Here is a 25,850-nt window from a genome sequence, read left to right as displayed (position 1 = left end):
AATAGACTGGCTCTGACAAAGAGAATAACGAGGTTATTGTGCAGTGGAGAGGCAGGGGGCCAAAGATTCCTCCTCTTTTCTGCTGCTAAATAGTTGTGCTACTTGAATGAGACCTTTTGTTTTTTCCTGTACATCCATTTTTTTTCCACATCGTTAATAAAAGGGTGAGATTACAGTCTGGAGCCTCTCATGACTTGAAATTATTTTACTCTATGAACGCAGGGTCTCTGAAGCCCTTTCATCCCATAAAAACTTTGGTAGAGAGAACCCCAGGTAGTTTAAGACATCCATATGGCTTGACCCTGTTTATAGTTGATAGGCCACACACCCGGTTCTCTGGTCTTAGCACTCTAGCCCCATCAAAGCAACCTGGTGAAGCTGCAATGCCAGGAGCACTGAACTCACTGAGATTCTCAAAGCCACACAGATGAAAAGGGAGAGGACGGACAGGTAGATCTGGAGTCGCTTCCCGCCAAACCGCTTCCTCAGGTATTCCGGCATGGTCATCACCTGGGGAGACAAACAGCAACAGGGACTCACCTGGAGATCCCAGCACGTTTAGATTATTCAACATTTACTAAGCACCGAAGAGTGGGAAAGCTCACGTGTGGCACCTTGGGAAATCAGAGAGGCGAAAAAGGCACAGTTCCTTGGAAGAGCAGCAAGGCTGGAATGAACACAGATGTTGGAATCAGACAGTCTTGGGATCTGTTGTTCCCAGCACTGACATTTACTAGAAGGCTGACGTTTAGCAAATGACAATCTCCCTGAAACTCCATTTTTTTCTTTTGTAAAGTGGGTGTTTCATATGAAGGTAGATGTAAAAAAGAACAAGACAAACAAAGAAACAAAAACTCATAGACATAGACAATAGCTTAGTGGTTACCAGAGGGTAAGCAGGGAGGAGGTTTGTAGATGAGGATAAATGGGATCAAATATATGGTGATGGAAGGAGAACTGACTCTGGGTGGTGAACACACAATGTGATATGTAGATGACGCATTACAGAATTGTACACTTGAAACCTACATAATTTTACTATTATCACCTCAATAAATTTTAATAAAAAAAATTTTAATAAAAAAATTTTCTTGTCTGGGACAAGAAAATTTTTAAGGTTTTTGATAGCTATTGTCATATTGTCTTTCAGAAAGTCTATTCTGTACCAATTTATCGTCCCAGCACAATACTCCTTTCAGTGGAACTCTTTATGGAAACTTTTATGCTTGTATTTTACTAAGAGACTTTTTCAGTCAATTGAAAAAAAAAGTAGATGTAAAATACCTACACCACCACCAAATGCACTCAACAAATAATTTTTATTATTTTTACCAATGATGTTGAAGTCTACTAAAAATATTGTAAATGATGAACCACAATTGTGGTACGTAATAAATTGATAATTGAACAAAATGCAAATATGTATTTGGGTATATATTTATGTGATTATCATTATTGGAAAGAAGAGAATTATACTAAATCTCTACTTAGAGAAAAACCCGTGGCGATCTCTACTGAAATATGAGATCAACTGTGACGCGTAGCATAAAAGAGGCAGCTTTCCGGTTTCATCGTAGCAGATTGAGCTCATGATTTAATCTCCTCCAGTACAAAAGAATGTTAAATAAATATTTGTATAATATTCTCAAAAACAAGAAGGGGAATTCTTGGTGGCTCAGAAACGGTGAGGAGCCCCTGAAAGATGATAATGCACATCCAAGAACGCACGCATGAGCTTTGTGGCATGGGTCTGGGTCTGCCAACCTAAACATAAAGGACTTTTCAAAGTAAGAGGTGATGAGCATTTATTTGAGATCAAAGAATAGCAATTTGGGAAGCACTGATTCAGACAGAAGCCCAGGTAGAGTTCTGATTAGGAGACAAAGGCAATGGGTATTTATGAGAAAGGGAAGGAGAACAAATACAGCAATAGAAGGAAGGCATTTCTATTGGTGAATAAAAGCTAACAGAGTGATGTTAATTCTAAGCAATGTTTTTAATTTCCTGTACGGTAGTCATTAGTCCAGCAGTCTTAATCTCTGCTTCCTTGTTATTTTTTTAAACAATTCTTTAGGATACAAGGTCGCTTTAGGCCAAAGGTTATTTTGCTCTGTTTTAACATTCCAAACAGAGCTTATGCCTTGCGAGGCATAAGACACGCAAGGCAGTTCCTCTGAGATGGCAGCTCCAGCTCCATTTTAAAGTGGCTCCAGTTATTTATTTTAATTTTTTACGGGCCCTAGAACCAAGGACAGCATCATCCAACAGAGCTTGTTCAAGCCTGGAGCTAGAGGGACCCCAGGATGGGCAAATGGGGACTATATGGTGACTTGCAGAGGGCCTAGCCAGAAGGCTTGCCCCCTGAGCACCCTCCTCCGAGGAATTATTTCAGAATGCAGCACTCATGGTCTGAGCACCAGAAGCAAAAGGAATAAAAGTGGAAACAGGGCTCAGGGAGACAAACCAGTGCCCCAGTTACCCTGTTTCCCCGAAAATAAAACCTACCGGACAATCAGCTCTAATGCATCTTTTGGAGCAAAAATTAATATAAGATCTGGTCATTATATTATATTATATTATATTATATTATATTATATTATATTATATTATATTATATTATATTATATTATATTATATATACCTGGCCTTACATTATAATAAAAAAAGACCAGGTCTTATATTAAGTTTTGCTCCAAAAGACGCATTAGAGCTGATTGTCTGGCTAGGTCTTATTTTTGGGGAAACACAGTAGTTGACAACACCCAGGTTAAAGGGGAGCCACCATAGCTATGGTATATCCTACCCCTTCATTAAAAAAAGATACCACTTTACAAATGTCAGAATGGCAAGAATTAGAATGAATGAAAATGCCATGTGTTGGTAAGGACGTGGGAAAACGGGAACCCTTACAATCGTGATGGCCGGGGAACAGCTGACTGTGGCCATTTGTAAAAGCAGTCTGGCAGCACTTATGGACTGATGTTAATGTGAGCCCAGAAATCCTAGGACAAGTGATATTACCCAGGTTTCATGACTGAGCAGAAAGAATGAGCGAATACATAGACGCCTGACAGATGTGCTGAGAACACCTCTGTATACTCACCCCTGCCTTGATGTATATGGGAACAAAGAACCACCCTAGGACCAGCAACAGCAGCAGGGCCTACAAGAAACCAAGAAAAGAGTGTGAAGTCAGAGAGCCCTGGCTTGTGTGCCTTGTCACTTCATGATCTCTGAGTTTGAAAATAAAATACAGTAAGTCCTCACTTAATGTTGTTGACAGGTTCTGGGAAACTGCAACTGAAACAAAATAATGTATAACCAAACGAATTTTCCCATAGGCTAATTGATACAAACTAGAGTTAAGTTCCCACAGCACATTTCTGGTCACAAAAACATCACCACGCTTCTAAATAAAGCTTCCAACCTGCTTATTCCAGTTCAGGGTCGAGGTGGCTGAAGCCTCTCCTGGCAGCTCAGGGTGCAAGGTGAAAATCAAGCCTGGACAGGACTCCCTTTCAGCGTAGGCTGCACACACACACACACACACACACACACACACACACACACTTAGACTGGGAAAATTTAGACATGCTAGTTCATCTCAGGAAATTGGAGTACCCAGAGAAAACACACACAAACATGGAGAGAATGTGCAAACTCCACAGACAGTGGCCTCGGTTGGGAATGAATTTTGTTTTCTTATCAACATTATAACAAAATGACATTGAATGAAATAATGTTATTCAAGGACCTGCCATTTCTGGAGGCTGAGGATGTGACAAAAGATGCATGGTGAAAAATGGACAGAAGATAATAGATCTGAGCACAACTGGACCACTGGAAGGTCATACCATCTTTGCCAAAAGAAATTCTTGCCTGGCAGGAATTACATACAGAGCGACAAAGCAATGAGAAAGAAATTTGCAGATACGAGGCTATTCCCAGTATCCCCCAAGTCTTGCCACTTATAATAATGATAATAGTATAATCTTGTATTAATATTAATGTTTACAAAGAGTCTCCCCATGTATCACTCATGCTATTCTCACAACAAACAGGTGAGGCAGATATGATAAGCACAGTTATTTCTGTCTTATAAAGGGGGAACCTGAGCCACATGGAGATTAAAGAGGCCCAAGGTCACAAACTAAAAAAGCCAGGCTCTCGGCAGCCTTATAATCACACCCACTGGGGCCATAGGACATTTTGTCCAGGCCTCTGGAGGCTGGCTCCTTTCTGGAGTTCATGGCACTATCAAGACAAAACTAAGACCATAGGCCATGTCTGGAGGCTGGGTCCATTCTGGTCCCCGATACAGCTGAAGTAAAACCAGAGGCAAAATCTTCAGCAAGGGAGGGGCACTGGTATTTGTGATGACTCAAGCTTACTTGCTGAGTCCATCCTGGGATGGTCTGTTCACACAATGACTATGATCCAACTTTCTCCCATATAAGCATCTCCCGCTGACTGATATACACACATATGAACATGCAAACACTAGACAAGGTAAAAGGAAAGAACAGAGAAAAAAAAAACACCTCAGGCAACTCAAGGAATATTTATGGCATGTGCTCAGCCAAGAGCTAAATGAGGAGGCAGTATAAGTGACATAAGAGGAGACGGTCCCTGTCCTTAAGAAATGTAAGGTCTAATGAAGGGAACACAACTTCTACTGATAAAATGACCAGTTAGGAACTCAATCACAGTGTCTTGTAGATTCTACCTACTATCTCTAAATCATTCACTCCTTACTCTGCTGTCGCTTTCTGAATCCGGAGGCACTCGGTCAGTTTCTATGCATCCATGTGGCATCAGCACTCCCTTGACACATGTCACACCCCACCCATCATCGCGGATGGATGCCTGTCTTGTGTGAAATCTCTCACGACTCCATGCATGCCTCTCTCCCTGTACTGTCTACACTGCAGTGAATTCACACCTGTCTCTCCCACGGGGATGTAAGCTTCCCAAAAGAAGGGGCCATTGCTTTCACGTTTTTCTATTGCCTGCATCCAATTCAGAGCTGGACACAGAGTGTAATTGCTCAGGGAGAAGAGGTAGAAGTGAGAGCTAAAATGATCAAGGAGGTCAAGTGAAAGTAGAGACTGAATCATTTGTCATTGACATGACACTCCTGAGGGCAATAACTGCTTGAGCAAAGACTCAGAGGTGGGGGATGTGACTGGAATGGCCCAGGTAGAATAGGGACGCACAGGGGAGGCCCTGAATTTCCAACGGGTGGGTTAGGAAAAGGAAAAATGGAAATCAAACCAAAGATGAATTTATCCTTTACAGATTCCCAGAAAAGCATACGTGGGTAGAGTTTTGATTGAAAAGAAAAAGCTTATGCGCTCACTTACATTCCATTCAAACGCTGCAGTGGCGATTCCCGAAGCTGCTCCGGTCCCTGCCAGCCCCACAAAGTGGCCACTGCCGATGTTACTGGCAAAGAGAGAGGCACCCATCTGGAATCCAAGAGAACACACTAGGATCAGGATTAAAAGATTCAGATCAGACTTCATGAAAGCAAGTCAATATTGAGATGCTTCTATCTCTATTCCTTAGGGCGGGAGTCAGCAAACTACGGCCTGTGGGCTGAATCTAGTTTTTTGCATGGTTGGTAAGCTAAGAGTACTTTTTACATTTTTGAATGGTTAAAAAAATCTAAAGAAGAATGATATCTTGTGAAATTATATGAAATTCAAATTTCAGTGCCCAGAAATTGTTTTATTGGAACACAGCCATGCTCGCTGGTTTTGCGTGTTGACTGTGGCTGCTTCTGTGCTACAATGGCCCAGTGGTGTGGTTGCAACGGGCTGTGCTGGCCCACAAACTCTAAAGTACTTCCAATCTGCCACTTTACAGACAAGCTTGCTGATGCTTGCTTTAGAGGAACATGAATCTATCTATCTGAAGATAGAGTTCAGCCTGCCCTTGGCCGAGAACTGCCAGACCTGCCATTGGCTCTTTCAGTCAGCCGCAAGGAACCCAAAATTGGGTAGAAGGGGGTGCCTCTCCATCCTTATGGCTGTAAGCACCCTCTTTTAATTCACCTGCCTTCCCATCGTATCGTCTACTATTCTTAAATCTCAAAGATCAAGAGAGATCTGTTGACGGGGCACTGATGAGCACCTGTGCTGACTGAACAGAATTGAGGTGTGAGACCCTTGCAGCGCCTGTTCTTCTGTTCCCATCTTTTCAGCCTCTGTAAAAATCACCTTTTCTCTTCAGGCATTTGGGACCAGGGGATGGGATTAAGTTCATTTGTGGCTATGGGATTGATCGGACACCCATGTCAAGGTTGCAATTGGTTTGCTTCAACCATACTGGCCAGGTCATTTACTGGTCTCCACTTCCCTTCATCTTATTTAGTCAGCAGATCTATGAAGGAAGCATATATTGAGCACTCACTGTATACCCAGCGCACAGCTGACAGTGCTTGGGTTCAGAGAAGAAGATGTACCCTCTGTTGCAATGAGACTCTTGCCAAGCAGACCAGACATCAGAACCCAGCAAGGAAGACACCAACTGGGCCAGAGTCAAAGAGGCATCACCACTGGCACCATCACAGGGCACACACTTCCACTATGACAGCTGCACGGAACAAAGGACTAGCTATTCAGGCGACAGCGCAGGGTGAGGCTTCTCAGATGAAGCAGGGCTTGAGCTGGTTGTTGAAGGAGGAAAGCAGCAGGGGACACGCATCCACCCAAGAGGGGCAGCATTAGCTCAGGGTTGGGAACAGAGAAGGAGTCTGCTGGGGCTCGTCAGGGGCCAAGACAGAAGATTCTTGATGAGGACCAGGGCAAAAGAACACTGAAGCAGACCTGATTTGGGTTTTCTCAAATGCTACACGACACTTGCTGTCATAATTGGTGACACACAGTCATTTAGTGGACGAGTGGGGCAGAGCCCTGAGGTCAGGGATTTAGGCAAAGAGACACCCACAAAGGGACAGCCAATGCACATCAGAAATGATTAGCATTTCCAAGGTTTCCTTCATTTACTCTTAAACACACACACACAGGACACTTCTCTCCAGGAAACTCTGAGCCACTCACCGGCCACCAGGCCACATCTCGACCAGCCAGGAAGAAGCCTCCAACAGTGCCCCGGTTGGTCTTCAGCATGGCCTGAGCAGAAGGGAAGACATGTGACAGTCAAAGCACAGCAGACGCAGCCAAGACCCCCCAGAGACTGGCCATGCTGCTGAGGGAAGTGACCTCTTCCAGCTCTCCTGAAGAAACATTTTCCTAGAAACCGTGATGTAGCATCAATTTGTAAGGGCCTCAAAATCGTAGTTTCACGGGAACTCAGGGACTTTAGGAAATCGTATTCCTCAATCTTTGTCCTAATTGTCCTGTTTACTTTCATTTATGAAAACAATGTGTGGTATCACCGAAGCTGTGCTTGGAAGAAAATTTGCAGCCTCAAACTCATTACTAAAAGGAAAGAAGGAGCACCAATGCATTAAGCCTCCAACTCAACTAAGACAGTGAGCAAATAACAAAGGAAAAGAAAAGAAGTGAGATGATAAAAATAATGTGTCTATTCGTTATGCCACATGCTGGAGATGCTGAACAGAGTATGTCTGAAGTTCCCAGTGCTGGCTCCATTCACTCGCCGCGGTTGTTAGGAGAACCAGTTAAGTCAGTGCAAGCATTATTGACGCCACACACAAGAAAATGATTCTGACAGAAGGACAATGAAATCTGTGACAGTTGTTAATGTTCTCTCAGCCTTATCACACCACACGGTTCCTTCCTTTACATGGTTTACCCCCAAGCCTTGTTCCCACCCTAAAAGCCCCAATGGAGCTCCTACATACCCACAGCCCGACAGCCATCACCACCACGAAATAGACAACAATGACGGAGATGTCAGCAGCGTTTCGGATGCGCTCTGACATCTCAGGAGGGCTTGGGGTCCCAGTGCTGGGGCTCAACGTGCTGGCCATGGCTGCAGGTGATGTTGTCCCCATCCCAGGAATGGCCCTTTCCTTTATATAGGCTCTGGGTTAATGATCAGCCTCGAGCAGGTGGGGCACGCTATCAGTACCAGCTCCTGAGCATAGGGACCTTTAAACCTTTTCTCTACAACCCTGAGACCCTGGCCCTCCAGCAGTCAGCGCTGGTCTAAGGGGAATGTGAGAATGAGGCCCGAGAGACAAGAAATGGAGTGAGAATTGGAGGTGGAGGGTGGGGTGTTCCCTGTGTGGAAAGACAGGGTCTTTAAGAAGATTTGACCTGGTTGAATGAAGATTAGGGAGAGATGATGTGTCCAATGAGGGGAGGACACAGGTTAAAGGGCCACAAAAGAGTCAGGAGGGATAGGGGGTGAGGGTCTCTTACAGAGCAGATAAGATTCCTGACCAAGGAATTATATCCCTTGAAAGTGAAGTTAGTCGTGTGTTTCATGGGTTCCAAAACCCCATATTTTTCTGGAACAGGTAATCTAAGGTGGCGTCCTATGACACTTCAGGACTGTGGTGGCCCATGCGGGACAGGAAAGTGGCTCTATAAGCGTTGCATGTGGAGAGGGGACAGACAGGGCTGTGGAGTGGGCTGGGCCAGAGGTTTTGACAATTACAATGGGTGAATCAACCTAAAAGCTTGTGATAGTGATTTTAGCACTCAATGCCCATGACCCTTCCCATCGCCTGAACTTAAAAGTGAAGTCTCAACACTCTTTCCCCCCCATATTTTTATTGTGGTAAAATATACATAACACAAAATTTACTATTGTCACGACTTTGAAGTGTACAATTTGGTGGCATTAGTACATTTGCAATATTGTGTGACCATCACCACTATCCATTTTTAGAACCTTGTCGTTATTCCTAACAGAAGTTTTGTACCCAATACACAATAACTCCCCATTCCTCCCTCTTCCCAGCCTCTCGTAACCTCTATTCTACATTCTTTCTCGAAATTAACCTGTTCTAGGTATCTCCCATAAGTGGGATCATACAATATTTGTCCTTATGTGTTGGGTTTATTTCACTTTGCATGTTTTCAAGGTGCATCCATGTTGTAGAATGTATCAGAATTGTACTCCTTTTCAAGGCTGAATAATATTCCATTGCATGTATACACCACATTTTGTTTATTCATATATCTGTCGATGGACATTTGGGTTGTTTCCACCTGTTAGTTATTGTGAGTAATGCTGCTATGAACATTGGTGTACAAATATCTGTTTGAATGCCTGCTTTCAGCTCCTGTGTTTACCTATCTAGAAATAGAGTTGCTGGGTCAGATGACAACATGTCTAACATTTCAAAGAAGCACTAAACTGTTTTCTAAGAAGCTGCACTATTGTACTTTCCCACCAGCAATGTACAAGGGTTCCAGTTTCTTCACATATTCACCAACACTTACTATTTTCAGTTTTTAAAATTGTAGCCATCATCATAGGTGTTCAAGTGGTTTTCATTTTTGGCTTTTATAATTCAATGATTAATGATGGTATTTCCTGTGCATATTGGCTATTTGTATATATATTTGGATAACTGTCTATTCAAGTCCTTTGCTCATTTTAGAACTGGATTGTTTTTTTTTTTTGTTTTTTTTATTTGTAGTTCTTTAGTTTTTCTGGATGTTAATGTCTTACCAGAGATGAAGTTTGAAAATATTTTTTCTTATTCTGTAGGTTGTATTTTCATTCTCTTAATAGTGTCTTTTGATGCATACAATTTTTAATTTTAATGTTCAATTTATCTATTTTTTCTTTTGTTGTTTGTATGATTAGTGTCATATTAAAAAATCATCACCAAATCCAATATCATAAAGATTTTACACTATATTTTATAGTTTTAGCATCTTATGTTCAGGTCTCTCATCCATTTTGAGTTAACTTTTATATATGGTATAAAGTAAAGGTCCAACTTCACTCATTTTCATGTGATTATCCAGTTTTTCAAGATCCATTTATTGAAGACTATTCTTTGTCCATTGAATGTTCTTTGCATTAAGTCTTCCAGTCCATGATTACAGGATTTTGTTTCTTTCAGCAATGCTTTTTAGCATTTATTGTACAAGTCTTTCACCTCCTTGATTAAACTTATACTTAAGCATTTTATTCTCATTAAATGCTACTATAATGGAATTATTTACATAATTCCTTTTTGAGATTTCTCATTGTTAGTATATAGAAATGCAATTGATTTTGTGTGTTGGTTTTATATACTGCAAATTTGTTGAATTATTAGTCTAACAGTATTTTTGTAGAATTTTTAGGGGTTTCTTCATATATGATCGTGTTTTTTTTAAATTTATTGGGGTGACAATTTATTAGTGAAATTACATAGATTTCAGGTGTACAATTCTGTATTACATCATCTATAAATCCCATTGTGTGTTCACCACCCAGAGTCAGTTCTCCTTCCATCACCATATATTTGATTCCCCTTACCCTCATCTCCCACCCCCCACCCCCCTTACCCTCTGGTAACCACTAAGCTATTGTCTGTGTCTATGAGTTTTTGTTTCTCATTTGTTTGTCTTGTTCTTTTGTTGTTTTTGGTTTATATATCACACATCAGTGAAATCATATGGTTCTCTGCTTTTTCTGTCTGACTTATTTCGCTTAGCATTATATTCTCAAGATCGATCCATGTTGTCACAAATGGTCCTACTTCATCTTTTCTTACCACCGAATAGTATTCCATTGTGTGTATATACCACAACTTGTTTTTTCCATTCATCCATCGAAGGACATTTTGGTTGTTTCCATGTCTTGGCCACCGTAAATTAAGCTGCAATGAACATTGGAGCACACGTGTCTTTAAGGATAAATGTTTTCAGATTTTTGGGATAGATACCCAGGAGAGGGGTTGCTGGGTCATACGGTAATTCTATTCGTAATTTTTTGAAGAACCTCCACACTGCCTTCCATAGCAGCTGAACCAATCTGCATTCCCACTAACAGTGTATGAGGGTTTCTTTTTCTCCACAGCCTCTTCAACACTTGTTACTATTTGTCTTGTTGATGATAGCCATTCTAACTGGGGTGAGGTGATATCTCATTGTGGTTTTTATTTGCATTTCTCTGATGATTAGTGATGTTGAGCATTTTTTCATATGTCTATTTGCCATTTGTATGTCCTCTTTGGAGAAATGTCTCTTCAGGTCCTCTGCCCATTTTTCAATTTTTTGTTGTTGTTGTTGTTATTGAGTTGCATGAGTTCCTTATATATTTTGGATATTAGTCCCTTATCGGAGGCACTGTTTGCAAAAATCTTATCCCATTCAATTGGTTGCCTCTTTATTTTGTCTGTGGTTTCTTTTTCTGTGCAGAAGCTTTAAAGTTTGATATAGTCCCATTCATTTATTTCCCTTGCCTTTGGAGTCAAATTAATAAAATGCTCTTTGAACCCAAAGTCCATAAGTTTAGTACCTATGTTTTCTTCTATGCAGTTTACTGTTTCAGGTCTTATGCTCAAGTCTCTGATCCATTTTGAATTAATTTTGGTACATGGTAACAGATAGCAGTCCAGTTTCATTCTTTTGCAAGTGGCTTTCTAATTCTGCCAGCACCATTTACTGAAGACACTGCCTTTTCTCCATTGTATGTTTTTTGCTTCTTTGTCATAAATTAACTGTCCATATTTATATGGGTTCATTTCTGGGTTCTCAATTCTATTCCATTGGTCTACATGTCTGTTTTTCTGCCAACACCATGCTGTTTTGATTGTAGTAGCCCTGTAGTACAAGCTAAAGTCAGGGAGTGTGATACATCCAACCTTTTTCTTTTTTCTTAAGATTGCTTTGGCTTTTCGGGATCTTTTTGGTTCCAAACAAATCTGATGTTTTTTGTTCTATTTCTTTAAAAAATGCCATTGAGATTTTGATGGGGATCGCATTAAATCTGTATATTGCTTTGGGTAATATGGGCATTTTAACTATGTTGATTCTTCCAATCCATGAGCATGGAATGTTTTTCCATTTCTTTGTGTCTTCTTCAGTTTCTTTTAAAAAAACTTCTTATAGTTTTCAGTATATAGGTCTCTCACATCCTTGGTTAAGTTTATTCCTAGGTATTTTATTCTTTTTGCTGCAATTGCAAAAGGAATTGTTTTTTTTTTTATTTCTTTTTCTGAGATTTCATTGTTAGTATATAGGAAGGCAATGGACTTTTGTGCGTTGATTTTGTAGCCAGCAACTTTACTGTATTCGTTGATTGTTTCTAATACCTTTTTGGTGGAGTCTTTAGGGTTTTCTATATATAGCATCATGTCATCTTCAAAGAGTGATAATTTAACTTCTTCATTCCCAATTTGGATGCCTTTTATTTCTTTCTCTTGCCTGATTACTCTGGTGAGGACTTCCAACACTATGTTGAAAAGCAAGGTGATAAGGAACAGCCCTGTCATGTTCCTGAACATAGAGCAAAGGGCTTCAGATTTTCACCATTAGTTAGGAGATTAGCTGAGGGTTTGTCATATATGGCCTTTATTACATTAAGGTATTTTCCTTCTATACCTATTTTATTAAGTGTTTTAATAATAAATGGATGTTGTATCTTGTCAAATCCATTTTCTGCATCAGTTTATATAATCATATGATTCTTTTTCCTTTCTTTTGTTTATGTGATGTATCACATTGATGGATTTGCATATGTTGAACCATCCTTGTGCCCCTGGGATGAACCCCACTTGGTCGTGATGAATAATCTTTTTAATGTATTGCTGCATTTGATTTGCTAGAATTTTGTTTAGGATTTTTGCATCTGTATTCATCAGAGATATTGGTCTGTAGTTTTCCTTTTTTGTATTATCCTTACCAGGTTTTGGCCTCATAAAATGAATTAGGGAGTACTGATCTTCTTCAATTTTTTGGAAGAGTTTGAGCAGGACTGGTATTAGATCCTCTTTGAAGGTTTGGTAGAATTCACTAGCGAAGCCATCTGGTCCCGGACTTTTGCTTTTGGGAAGGCTTTGGATGACTGATTCAATTTCGTTTCCGGTGATCGGTCTATTTAGATTTTCCAATTCTTCATGGTTCAGCCTAGGAAGGCTATATGTTTCTAAGAACTTGTCCATTTCTTCTAGGTTATTGAATTTGGTGGCATATAGTCCTTCATAGTATTCTTGGACGATCCTGTGTTTTTCTGTGGCATCCGTGATAACTTCCCCTTTTACATTTCTGATTTTGTTTATTAGTATCTTTTCTCTTTTTATCTTAGTGAGTCTAGCCAAGGGTTTGTCAATTTTGTTAATCTTTTCAAAAAACCAGCTCTTTGTCACATTATTTTTTTCTATTGTCTTTTTGTTCTCTATTTCATTTAGTTCTGCTCTGAGTTTTATTATTTCCTTTCCTTTGTTGACCATGGGTTTTATTTGTTCTTTTTTTTTCTATTTCTTTAAGGTGTAACGTGAGGTTATTTATTTGGAATTTTTCTTGTTTCTTGAGATAGGCCTGTAATGATATAAATTTCCCACTTAAAACTGCTTTCATTGCATCCCAAAAATTTTGGTAGGATGTATTTTCATTCTCATTTGTTTCTATGTATCTTTTAATCTCTCCTCCAAATTCTTCTTTGACCTGGTCGTTCTTTAAAAGTATGTTGTTTAATCTCCATGTATTTGTGGGTTTTCCTGCTTTCTTTTTGCAGTTGATATCCAATTTCAAAGCCTTGTGATCAGAGAATATGCTTGATATGATTTCAATCTTCTTAAATTTGCTGAGGCTAGTTTTATGTCCCAATATATGGTCTATCTTTGAGAATGTTCCATGTACACTAAAAAAATGTATAGTCTATATTTTAGGATGAAATGCTCTATAAATGTCAATTATGTCCATTTCATCCTATATGCCATTTAGGGCTGCTATTTCATTATTTATTTTCTGTTTAGATGATCTAGCCATAGCTGTCAAGGATGTATCTAGGTCCCCTATTATAGAGATTTTTACTTTTGATCAAGGTGCAAAAGTCTTTCAGAGGAGGGTTAGACTTTACAAAAATAGTGCTAGAGCAATTGCATACCCATTGAGGTAAACGAATCTCAACCTAAAACTCTGAATCATAAAAATAAATAACTTAAATGGAACAGACCTAAATGTGAAACACAAAATCTTGCAACTTTGAGAAGAAACAAAGGGAAAAATCTAGATCTCGGATTTATCTAAACATTCTTAGATAAGCCATCAACAGCAGAATCCGCAATAGAAAAATCGATAAGTTGGTCTTCATCAATAAGAAAACTTTTACTTTGTGAAGAGTCCGTTAAGGAAATGAAAAGACAAGCTACAAACTAAGAAAACGTGGTTGTACACCATATACCTGGAATATGTAAAGAATTCTCAAAACTCAACAGAAAAAAACAATTTAATTAGAAAGCGTGTAAAAGACGTGTGCTGTTTTACTAAATAAGATACACAGATGTAAAGCACATGAAATGATGTTCAATGTTACCAGTCAGTAGAGAAATACAAATTAAGACTGTAATGAGTTATCAGTATACACCTATTAGAACGGCTAAAGAGGGAAAAAATATGATAGTACTGAATTCTAGTGTGAATAAGGAGAAACTTGATTTCTTATCCATTGCAGCAGGGAATGTCAAATGGTAAGGCCACTCTGGAAAAGAGTTTGGCAGTTTCAGAAACAAACAAACACTAAATGTACACTTATTAGATGACCATTCAAGAATTTTCTCTTTTTAATTGCTGAGTAGTATTCTACGGTATGAACGTGCCAAAGGTTGTTTAACCATTCATCCACTGAAGGACATTTTGGTTGTTTCCAGTTATGGCTTACTAAAAAAAAAAAGCTGCTATGAAAAAATCAGATACAAGTTTTTGTGTGCACATGTTTTCCTTTCTCGAGGATAAATCTTTAGGAATACACTGTACACAGAGATGGTTATAGTTTTATGTTTGCATTTTTCTTTTAAATTATGTTTAATAAAAGTAAATATTCACTGATATCACAATGGTCAGAAATTTCCTAGCAGGTGACGCCTAAGTCTGGTCCCGAAGGAAGAAGGACAAGGCTAGGGCAAGAGGACCAAAAGGGCTTAAAGGGAACTCAACACCGTGGTTTGGGATTAAATATCGTTTTGCAATTAGGACCTGAACTTGCTTTTGTCCAGAGCAGATGAGGGAGAGGGGAGGCCAGAGGCTGAGGGGAAAATGATGGTCATGCCCAAAAGAGTTCTTGAATGAGATACGAACATTTTTACTTACTCTTCAAGGGGAAAGAATCCATGGAGATTTTTAAACAGAGAGGTGCCTTAACAGGACTTTAGTTTGAAATATTGTGACTATGGTATAAAGAATAAAATAATGCCAGGGCAAGTTGTTGACAAAAATAATGATTTTTGCTTTCTGAACATTTTGATTTGGGGGTTCTGAGTTCACTCTAGAGGATGAAGGAACTTGTGAAGAGCTTTGACCTCAGGGTCTGGGGAACAAGAGAGGGTCATAAACTTGAGCTCTAGATGGTTTAATTCTCTGTCTATAAAGTATTGGTTATAGGACTGGAAGATGTTTAGTACAATGGACTGGATTCCATGGGTCCCTGTGGAAGCTGTGGAAAAAAAGGTAATTGACCTCCAGATAGTTACAACAGAAACCACAGGGAGAAGGTGTTGGTGGAACAAAGTCTGAGGACAAAAGATAACTTTCAGGAGTAAATAAACTGTTGAGTGCAAATTAGTTGTGGTAACATCTGCTCACTTTTAACTAAGAGTTTGTGAGATAGTTGTTACAATATGTCAGATACGTATCTCAACAATCCACCATGTGATCAATGAAACTTAATATTTAACACCTAAACCACAAATCCCTTTATGGACCCTGGAGGGAAAACTCATGAAGAAAGAGTGATGGGTTTATGAGCTCTGTGTTCACAGAAGAGATGATTCTCTGCTAGGGAAAGTGCAGGAAGGATCCTGAGAAATAATTATCTGAGGATGTATGTGCTGGTCTGGGCTTAATCTAAACAAAAATATCATTCGATGAACCTCACCGCTGCAAAACTTGGGATCCTTTAGGCTCCCTTGACTTTTTCCATCGGAACTATTCGTTCAGGTAATCATTAGGGAAATCAAAACACAAATCAATCGATGTGAGAGCAGTTGGAATCCATTTCTTTAATCCACAAGAGTTTTGGAAGAGTATTTACAGTGTTTGAGATTGGATGATGGGTGCAGGGCGTTCATTGCGCTGTTCTCTATAGTTTTTAGAAAATCAAGAAAGTCCACAACGAAAAATGTGTTTAAAAATTATACCTGTATGCTTGATGATGTGTGTCGACCCATCTTTTATCAGATGCTCCAAGTTGCCAACATGTGTGCTTCTGGCATGAATTCAAGTTGAAGTCCGTCTTCTTCGAACAGACAGAGGAGGAGCTGGTGTGGGGGCCAGGAAGGGACAGACCTCAGGGTTTCCAAGGACAGAGGAGGAGCAAGGGGAGGGGCTGCCAGGAAGGCATGGAGGGGGTGGGGCCAGACCATGAAAGGGCATGTTAGTGGGGCTGATGTGTTGGATTTTATGCAAGAAGAATTAGGAGCAACCGAAGGATTTTAAGCCATTGGGTGACCTTCTGAATATGAACGAGAAAGATCCCTCTGAATACTGTGAGCAGACAGTGCCTCAGGGAGCAGATAATCCTGGTCCTAGATTATTTACTAAAGACTCTAGAGTCCGTAGCCATTTGCACAGTGAATGCAAGTGTACATGCCAGGCACACTGAGGAAATGAAAGTTTCTACCCTTGTCTTTCTGGGCATTCAAAACATCTGCAGTATGACCTTAAAATATATACTGATATTCCTAATAAACTGAAAATAACTAGCAAGAAAAATAAGATGAAAAATCACACTATAAACAAAATGCATAATACCTAGGACAAAATACCCATAGAAAACATATGACACAACTATGCAGAAAACTGAAGTTTCTACTTAGAGATAAAATCAGCTACATATTATAGGGGAAAAGGTGTTATCCAGTTCACTGGTAAATATTAGCCTACAAAAACAGATCAACTGCCCCCTTGTCTGTTCTATGACACCTGGCCTCACGCACATTAGGGTCATTTAGCATTTTCTAGAATCTATTGTGTGTATGCATGTGTGTGGGGGGGGATTATTGACAACTTAAATCTCTCTCTGTCTCTCTCTTTGTCTCTCTGTCACTTTCTGTCTGTCTGTCTCTCTCTCGATATATATATATACCACAGAACAGAACTCATTCTGGGAGTGAGATACTACAGCAATTACCTACAATGTATCAAAATCACAGTTTCTGGGAAGGAGATCATGGCTGTATGAATAGAAACAGTGACCTGGTGAGCTCCACAAACCAGCTGGGCCATGGGGAGGTGTGTGCCCTGTGACCAGCAGGGGGCGCTATGGGACTGCCCTGTGGTCCTTGCACAGACGCTCAGTGAGGACCATTTCCTCAAAGGAGCTTGGACCTGGGGGCTAGGCCCCGCGCTCCCTGATGCGGACTCAGCAGCTGTGTCCTCTCATGCCTGGCAGAGGCCCCTGAGCAGGGACCTTTGTGTGGTCTCAGCAGGTGCCTCCTCCCAGGGCTCTCTCAGGGGTGAAGTCAACCTCCATCCTCCTCAGTGTAGGGTGTGAGCTGAGCTCCACCACCAGGGCTCAGGGAGGGGCAGGGCAGTCACTGGATGGACACACATTTGCATGGACAGCCCCTTCTCTGGCAGAGGGTGGAGAAGAAAAGGAGGCCTGGGGCAGCCCAGCCCCACTGTGGGCTCTGGGCTGTGTGCACCATGGCCTGGACTCCTGTCCTCCTCGTGCTCCTCTCTCACTGCACAGGTAGGGACAGGTTGGGGCACTAGGGCAGCTCTCTGGCCTGTGCCTGTTTCTCTGTCTCAGCACCTGAGAAACTTTACCCTGGTCGCTGCCCATCACCCATTTGTGTCTGTGTTTGCAGGTTCCCTCTCCCAGCCTGTGCTGACTCAGCCGCCCGCCCTCTCTGCATCTCCGGGAGCATCAGCCAGACTCACCTGCACCCTGAGCAGTGGCTTCAATGTTGAGGGCTATGGCATAGCCTGGTTCCAGCAGAAGCCAGGGAGCCCTCCCCGGTATCTCCTGGCCTTTAAATCAGACTCACAGAAACACCAGGGCCCCGGGGTCCCCAGCCGCTTCTCTGGATCCAAAGACACCTCGGCCAATGCAGGGCTTCTGCTCATCTCTGGGCTGCAGCCTGAGGACGAGGCTGACTATTACTGTGCTACAGGTCATGTCAGTGGGAGCAGCGTTAGTTACTCACAGTGACTCAGATGACGAGGAAGCGACACAATAACCCCTGGTCCACAGCCCTTGGCTCTGAGCCTCTTTGTTGAGAAACTTTTGAGGAGACACCTGCAGGGGAGACTTCTCTGTGGTCAGACTCGTCCTTGAGGAGGGACATGTAACAAACAGTTATGTCTGTTACCTGAGCCAGCACAAGTGTCCCAGGAACTCACAGGTGAGATAACAGAGTCCAACTGTTCATCCCATAGGTTAGGAGTAAGTTAACAAGAATCAATGCTGTGTCTGCAGCTACAAATGGCTCCGAAGACAATCACGTTCATTCACAGATCTAACGCCATACAGTGTGAACCTTGTGTTACTAGTGACACATCCACAGTGACATGTGAATACTCACCCTGGTCATAGACACGGTTTTCTCTCTTTGAGCCAGGCTGCACATCGACTTGCACCCCGATTGTTCAGACTCCCACTGACACCCCCTCTCACCGTCCCTCTTCTCTCCTCTGCTGTGGTGACCCTCACCTTCCTGAGCTCTCCCTCTGGAGCTTCAGGTCCTCACTCCACCTGCACATTAGGTTTTCACAGAAAACTGACAGGTTCTTGTTGTAGATTCCATTCCTCAGGGCTCCATTTCTAGGGAGGAGGATGACGAGACATTAGACCAGCATCAAATCCCTTCATCATCTCATTTCTGCTTTACCCGCTAAATTGTATTTTTCTACTCCCCACTATCCTCAGTCACTCTCTTTTATACGACAATGCAAATGTTGTTTTTTTTTTTCTAAAAATGATGTGTTCACCCAACCTTTTTAGTATTTGCACATAGGAACTATTGATGTATTTGTTTTTCCTCCTTCAGAATTCCTGAGTCCCGGCCCACAGTCAGCATTGATGTCATAGACAAAGGAAGGATTGGCTGCCTATTTCAACACAGGCCAGCTTTTTTCCTTTGTCCTAAGAAGATTTGTTTCCTGTGGACATTGTGACTAACTCAGCCATACACAGTTTACTCAAATTAAAGAAGTCCCATATTTAGCTTTGTTCCAAAATACAAGTAAACACTCTCTCCTGTACAACCCGAGGGAGGGTCTGTGGACCACAGGGCACTGTGGGGTACAGCGATGATGTTAGGGGCAGAAAGATGGGGGCCTGTGTGCCTACCCCCTGCCCTGTTCCTCCTGAGACCTGAAGACCCCACAGCTGTAGGTCGTGTGCCTGCAGGATGAAAGCGGACAGATTATCTCACTCCACAAGACTCCTGATTAAGTGGAATTGTTAATCAGAGCTAATCTGCACCAAATTCCTCCTTCCTGCCTAAATTCACCCTGGTCCAAGGGAAGTGGCTTTCCAGACACGGACCTTCTTTAGCTCTAGGCTCCAGGGCCCTGGAGGGTCTTACGGAGAACCAGCCCCAGGGATGGTTTTCCACAGACAACCACCCTCAGGGGATAGAGAGGACAGGACATAAGAGGGACAGGAGCCACTTGTCCTCACGCTTGGTCTGTGGGCAAAAGGCTTCCTGAGCTTGCATTAGTATACACCCCCGCCATGCACACACATACAACCTCACCTGAAGTTTTTGAGCTTCTTGGTCTCTCCGGGAGTCAGGGATCAATGTGCTGACCCAGCCGTCCTCAGGGTCAGAATCTCCAGGAGGAAGACTCTCCATCATCAGTGACATGAGTGTAACTGGGGTCCTGTTATCAGGGCCACCAGGAAGTGCCCTGAACACCCGCTGTGCTGGGATGAGTTGATGCTCAGGATCCCAGGACGAGTCTCTGCTCCGTCAGCAGCTCAGCCCCCTGACCACGTCTGGTCCCCAGTCAGCACACGGGGCTGATCATCGCCTTTATCTGGGACAGCAGCCTCAGTGCTACTCCCACCACGCTCACACATGAGACACAAGCTCCCTTGTGCTTTCAGAGTTGGGCCGCACTCACTCAGTCACCACCCATGACACCTCCATCCAGATTGACGCTTGTTGAAGTCTTTGTCCCAACCCCAGGACCACAGTGCTTGTGAGTTCAGGGACATAGTCCCTCTTTTCTCCATCTTTCCATGACTCAGACATGACCTTGGACGGGAACTTTGGGGTTCATTGGCTTTGGGTAATAGAAAATCATTCTTGTAGTCAGTGGGTGGCTGAACGAACAATTCCTCCCTCTTGAAAATTCTGGGCAGACGGGGCAGGGCTGTAGCTGTGCTCACCACAGAGACACGTCTGACACCAAAATTGCTTTGTTCTAGAAGCTTTGCCTATGGTCGGTAATTCCATCACTAAGGTAGTTCTGAAGTTTATAAGAAGAGACCCCTTACGGGGTTTCACTGGGCACAAAGTCGGGCTCTACTATCTGTATCCAGACCGAAAATACAAAACTTATGAGTAAAGAAAGAAAAAAAGTGATTTTAGGGGAAACTTTATATGCCCCTATTCCACCGAGAAGAGAAGGTGATGGCCTTTCCATTGTTTTTACATCCATGTTTTTAATGGTGTTTCCCGTCAATATTCACCATCACTGAGTTTCTAAATCAGTACCACTGAGGTGAATTTCCTATAAAATAAACATTTTTGGTTCACAGTTGGGGAAGTGGCGACTAATATATAATATCTTATAAAAGGTCTCTGTTAAACCAATTTGAATTTTAACTCATTCCGTCCTAGAACCTTCTGGATGTGTGTCCCTTCTGCTCTTAGGTAAAGGCCACAAACAACGTCATTTGGCAAGGCCCGTGCCCACGTGTGACTGTCAGCTGGAAAATGGACTCCTCGGACTGAATCACTGCTCACAGTGTGTGAATGACAATTGTTTGAAGCAGATGGAAATGTTGACAGACAATAAAGAGTCACAGAGCGTCACTCACAAGGAATGCAAACGGGGCTTCCTCCCCACAACCTCCCCTCCCTAGAGAAGAGCCCCCTTTCTCCTCAGGGATGTGGGGGATCCACAGGGAAGAGAGCTCTGGGCACCAGGGAGGAGTCATACGAAGAACCTGTGTCCTGCACGGAAGGGGACATAGCTCCATGGGGACTGTCACTGCTCTGGACTTGATCCTGATGTGAGAACAGTTTGTATAAGAGACACCGCCTCAGTCCTGAACATTGAAAAGCCAAGGGAGCCATGGACAGGCTCACCCTGAGGAGTCTGAGTGGAGCATAAAGATGCCCTGAGGTGATGGGGAGGCCACATGAGGAGACACCTGGGCTGACCCTAAGGCAGGGGCAGAGGACAGAGCTTTGGGGATGTGGAAGCTGCTGATGGGCCCTTGTCACCATGTCACACAGTGGAGCGTCTGGACTGGGCACCAGGGGGTCGTAAAGGTCCATTCCTGATCATCTGGGGGTGACCAGAGCTGGGACCAGCCTCCTGGCACAGCTTGTGTCCTCTGCTCAGGGCTCACAGCTGTGACCTCCCCACACCCTGGGCCCCACACAGCCCCTCCTCTGTCCACACCCTTGACATCCTCAGACAGAGAGGCCTGACCCAGAACCCAGTGAGGGATCAGAAAACTGGGGGTCTCATTTGCATGAGTGGACCCTCCCTCTCTCAGAGTATGAAGAGGGGAAGGGAGACATTTGGGGGAAGCTCTGCTTCAGCTGTGGGGCCACAGAAGGCAGGACTCAGTGACCATCTCCACCATGGCCTGGTACCCTCTCCTCCTCACCCTCATCGCTCACTGCACAGGTGACTGGATACGGGGACAGGGGAAGGGACCCTGGGAAGACACATGGGGCCCTGCTTCCTCCCTTTGTCTCTAGACCCAGAATCAGCATCTCTGTGTCTCTCCCTCTTCCAGGATCCTGGGCCCAGTCTGTGCTGACTCAGCCGCCCTCCATGTCTGGGGCCCCGGGACAGAGTGTCACCATCTCCTGCACTGGAAGCAGCTCCAACATTGGTAGTTACAGTGTGGACTGGTACCAACAGCTCCCAGGAACGGCCCCCAAACTCCTCATCTATGGTAACAGCAAACGACCCTCAGGGGTCCCCAACCGATTCTCTGGTTCCAAGTCTGGCAACTCGGCCTCCCTGACCATCAGTGGGCTCCAGGCTGAGGACGAGGCCGATTATTACTGTGAGACCTATGACAAAAGTCTCAGTGCTCGCACAGTGCTCCAGGCCTGTGGGGAAGTGAGACACAAACCTGCTGTCATTCCTGCTGTGGGGTTTCCCTGGGCAAACCCACTGACAAGACAGCTGCTTCCTGTTTTGTTTGGCCTAAAGTTGGGTCTTAGCCCCATTCCAGAAAACTTTGTCTGCACAGTGTGTCCTTCTCCTAACGAATTCTGCCCCCAAAGCCTGTCCTTGGTGGCTGTACATTGTCTGATTTTCTGAAATTGAACAGAAATTCCTGGTTGCTGGGACATGCTGCCCTGGGGACAGAGGCCGTGAGGGGTGTGTTAGTGCCAGGGCTGCTATGACACAGTACACAGACTGGGCGGCTTAAACAACTGAAGTGTATGTTCTCACAGAGGTAAATTCTAGAAGTCCAAGGTTGCCTTCTCCTGAGGCCTCTGTCCTGGGCTTACAGGCGGCTGCGTTCTCCCTGAGTCCCCACATGGCCTGTTCTCCGTGTGCGCTCACCCTGGTTTCTCTTCTTCTTCTTATAAAGACACCAGCCCTGCTTGATTAGGGCACGACCCTCATGACCTTGGTGACCTTCATAACCACCTACCAGGCCTGATATCCAGGGACAGTCACAGTGTGGATTGGAATTACAACATAGGATGGTGGGACACAGTTCAGTCCATACCAAGGGTCAGGACAGAAACAGGGACACAGGGTCCAGGTGTGTCTGACTCAGTTTAGTTGACTGTCCAGATGATGTGAGTCCACACCTTTTACTGAACACCTACTACGTGCCTGACTTGGGTCTAGGGACTAAGAACACTTTGTGCAAAACACAGGAGGGTTCCCCTTGCTCAGGGAGCTGACGTTGTCTGGAGAAGAGAGGACAATCAAGCCAAAGGCTTGTGCCCATGCTTTATTTCCCACACGGGGACGAAGGGTGTCTGCAGTCCCAGGTATCACAGCCACACAACACCCCCCACCCCCATCAGAAAGAGAAAGACTTGCCTTCCCTGACCCATTGATCGGGATCCCACGATTCAGGGTGACTGGAGCAGCTCACTCACGTCATCCTGACACCAGCATGGTGACTAAGGAGGGGATTGTCAGATAGATTTAGGGAACACAAGACCTGTCCATTTGAAACGGGGGTCAGTCCCAGATTAACCCCAGGGATGGGAGATTTGGAGTCCAAATAGGATAAGACAATGATGGAAGTTTACTAAATATGTCCCCACTCTGTGCATCATTCCTTCCTCCACCCTCATGTTTAGTTCAGGTTGGGACAAGTACTGAGGACACTGGGATCTGGGCAGGTGACACCGGCCAGGCTGTTCCCGTCTCATAAACTGTAGCTCTGCTCCCTGACTATTCTCATATTCCTGCAACAGATCAATTCCAGGCCAGGACATGCTGACTCCCAGATATGAAATTCAGGGTGTTTCAGGAGAGGTAGAAAGATGTCCTTGCTTGTCAGAGATAGTAACAAGATAAAGAAGGTTCAGGAACCCCCAGTGTTGGCCACTTGCCCACTATTTCAGGGCACTTCTCCTTCACCTGTCACTCTGTCAGGTGAGGACCAGATTCAGGGTCAAAACAGAAACCTATCTTCTGTCTACACTCTCCATGGATTCTCTTCCCTCATAACGATGGGGCCAGACTGTGAAAGGGTAGGTTAGTGGGGCTGGTGTGTTGGATTTTATGCAAGAAGAATTAGAAACAACTCAAGGATTTTAAGCCATTGAGTGACCTTCTGAATATGAACGAGAAAGATCCCTCTGAATACTGTGAGCAGACAGTGCCTCAGGAAGAAGATAATCCTGGTCCTAGATTGTTTACTAAAGACTCTAGAGTCCGTAGCCATTTGCACAGTGAATGCAGGTGTACATGCCAGGCACACTGAGGAAATGAAAGTTTCTACCCTTGTCTTTCTGGGCATTCAAAACATCTGCAGTATGACCTTAAAATATATACTGATATTCCTAATAAACTGAAAATAACTAGCAAGAAAAATAAGATGGAAAAATTACAATATAAACAAAATGTATAATATCTAGGACAAAATACCCATAGAAAACATATGACACAACTATGCACAAAGCTGGAGATTCTACTTACAGATAAAATCAGCTACATATTATAGGGGAAAAGGTGTTATCCAGCTCACTGGTACATATTAGCCTACAAAAACAGATCACCTGCCCCCTTGTCTGTTCTATGACACCTGGCCTCATGCACACGAGGGTCATTTAGCATTTTCTAGAATCTGTTGGGTGTGTGTGTATAGAGGTGGGTATTGACAACTTAAGTCTCTCTGTCTCTCTTTGTCTCTCTGTCTCTGTCTCTTTCTCTCTCTACATATAGAGAGATATAGGTATCTATCTATCTATCTATCTATCTATCTATCTATCTATCTATCTATCTATCTATCTATCTATCTATATCCCGCAGAACAGAACTCCTTCTGGGAGTGAGATACTACAGCAATCACCTACAGTGTATCAAAATCACAGTTTCTGGAAGGAGATCATGGCTGTATGAATAGAGATAGTGACCTGGTGAGCTGCACAAACCATCTTGGCCACGGGACGTGTGTGCCCTGTGACCTGCAGGGGGCGCTGTGGGACTGCCCTGCGGTCCCTACACAGCTGCTCAGTGAGGGGCATTCACTCAAAGGAACCTGGGCTTGGGGTCTGGGCCCTGAGCTCCCCGATGGGGACTCAGCAGCTGTATCCTCTCAGGCCTGGCAGAGTCCCCTTGTGCAGCGACCTTTGTGTGGTCTCAGCAGGTGCCTCCTCCCAGGGCTCTCTCAGGGGTGAAGCCAACCTCCATCCTCCTCAGTCTGGGGTGTGAGCTGAGCTCCAGCACCAGGGCTCAGGGAGGGGCTGGGCAGTCACTGGATGGACACACATTTGCATGGACAGCCTCTCCTCTGGCAGAGGGTGGAGAAGAAAAGGAGGCCTGGGGCAGCCCAGCCCCACTGTGGGCTCAGGGCTGTGTGCACCATGGCCTGGACTCCTGTCCTCCTCGTGCTCCTCTCTCACTGCGCAGGTGGGGGCGGGACTCAGGGACTAGGGCAACCCTCTGAACTGTGCCTCTTTCTGTGTGTAATTCCCTGAGAAACTCTACCCTGGGCCAACCCCATCTCCCATTTGTATCTGTGTTTGCAGGTTCCCTCTCCCAGCCTGTGCTGACTCAGCCGCCCGCCCTCTGCATCTCCGGGAGCATCAGCCAGACTCACTTGTACCCTGAGCAGTGGCTTCAATGCTGAGGGCTACTGGATAGCCTGGTACCAGCAGAAGCCAGGGAGCCCTCCCCGGTATCTCCTGAGCTTTAAATCAGACTCAGATAAACACCAGGGCTCCGGAGTCCCCAGCTGCTTCTCTGGATCCAAAGACACCTCGGCCAACGCAGGGCTTCTGCTCATCTCTGGGCTGCAGCCTGAGGACGAGGCTGACTATTACTGTGCTACAGGTCATGGCAGTGGGAGCAGCTTTAGTTACTCACAGTGACTCAGATGACGAGGAAGGAAGCGACACAATAACCCCTGGTCCA

At 43.8% G+C, this 25,850-nt stretch overlaps 1 protein-coding gene and 1 pseudogene across 1 annotated transcript in view; one reads left to right on the top strand and one right to left on the bottom strand.

Annotated features, from left to right (window-relative positions):
- Window positions 1-7,960, bottom strand: part of LOC109459619 (solute carrier family 5 member 4) — a 33,129-nt gene extending 25,169 nt beyond the window's left edge. The window contains exons 1-5 of the mRNA XM_019754234.3: window positions 7,832-7,960; window positions 7,065-7,136; window positions 5,364-5,468; window positions 3,104-3,163; window positions 406-510 (exon numbers count right to left, since the gene is read on the bottom strand). Coding sequence (XP_019609793.2) covers window positions 406-510; window positions 3,104-3,163; window positions 5,364-5,468; window positions 7,065-7,136; window positions 7,832-7,960 — 471 coding nt within the window. The remainder of the gene's footprint in view (window positions 1-405; window positions 511-3,103; window positions 3,164-5,363; window positions 5,469-7,064; window positions 7,137-7,831) is intronic.
- Window positions 7,961-17,744: 9,784 nt separating this feature from the next.
- On the top strand, window positions 17,745-18,252 carry LOC109459617 (putative non-functional immunoglobulin lambda variable 5-48 pseudogene; annotated as a pseudogene).
- The last annotated feature ends 7,598 nt before the right edge of the window (window positions 18,253-25,850 follow it).

This window comes from Rhinolophus sinicus, chromosome 9 (genome assembly GCF_057876585.1).
Source record: "Rhinolophus sinicus isolate RSI-liver-muscle chromosome 9, RSI-T2T, whole genome shotgun sequence".
Taxonomy (NCBI): Eukaryota; Metazoa; Chordata; class Mammalia; order Chiroptera; family Rhinolophidae; genus Rhinolophus; species Rhinolophus sinicus.
Note: the sequence above shows the minus strand (reverse complement) of the source record. Positions and strands in the feature narration are given on the sequence as shown.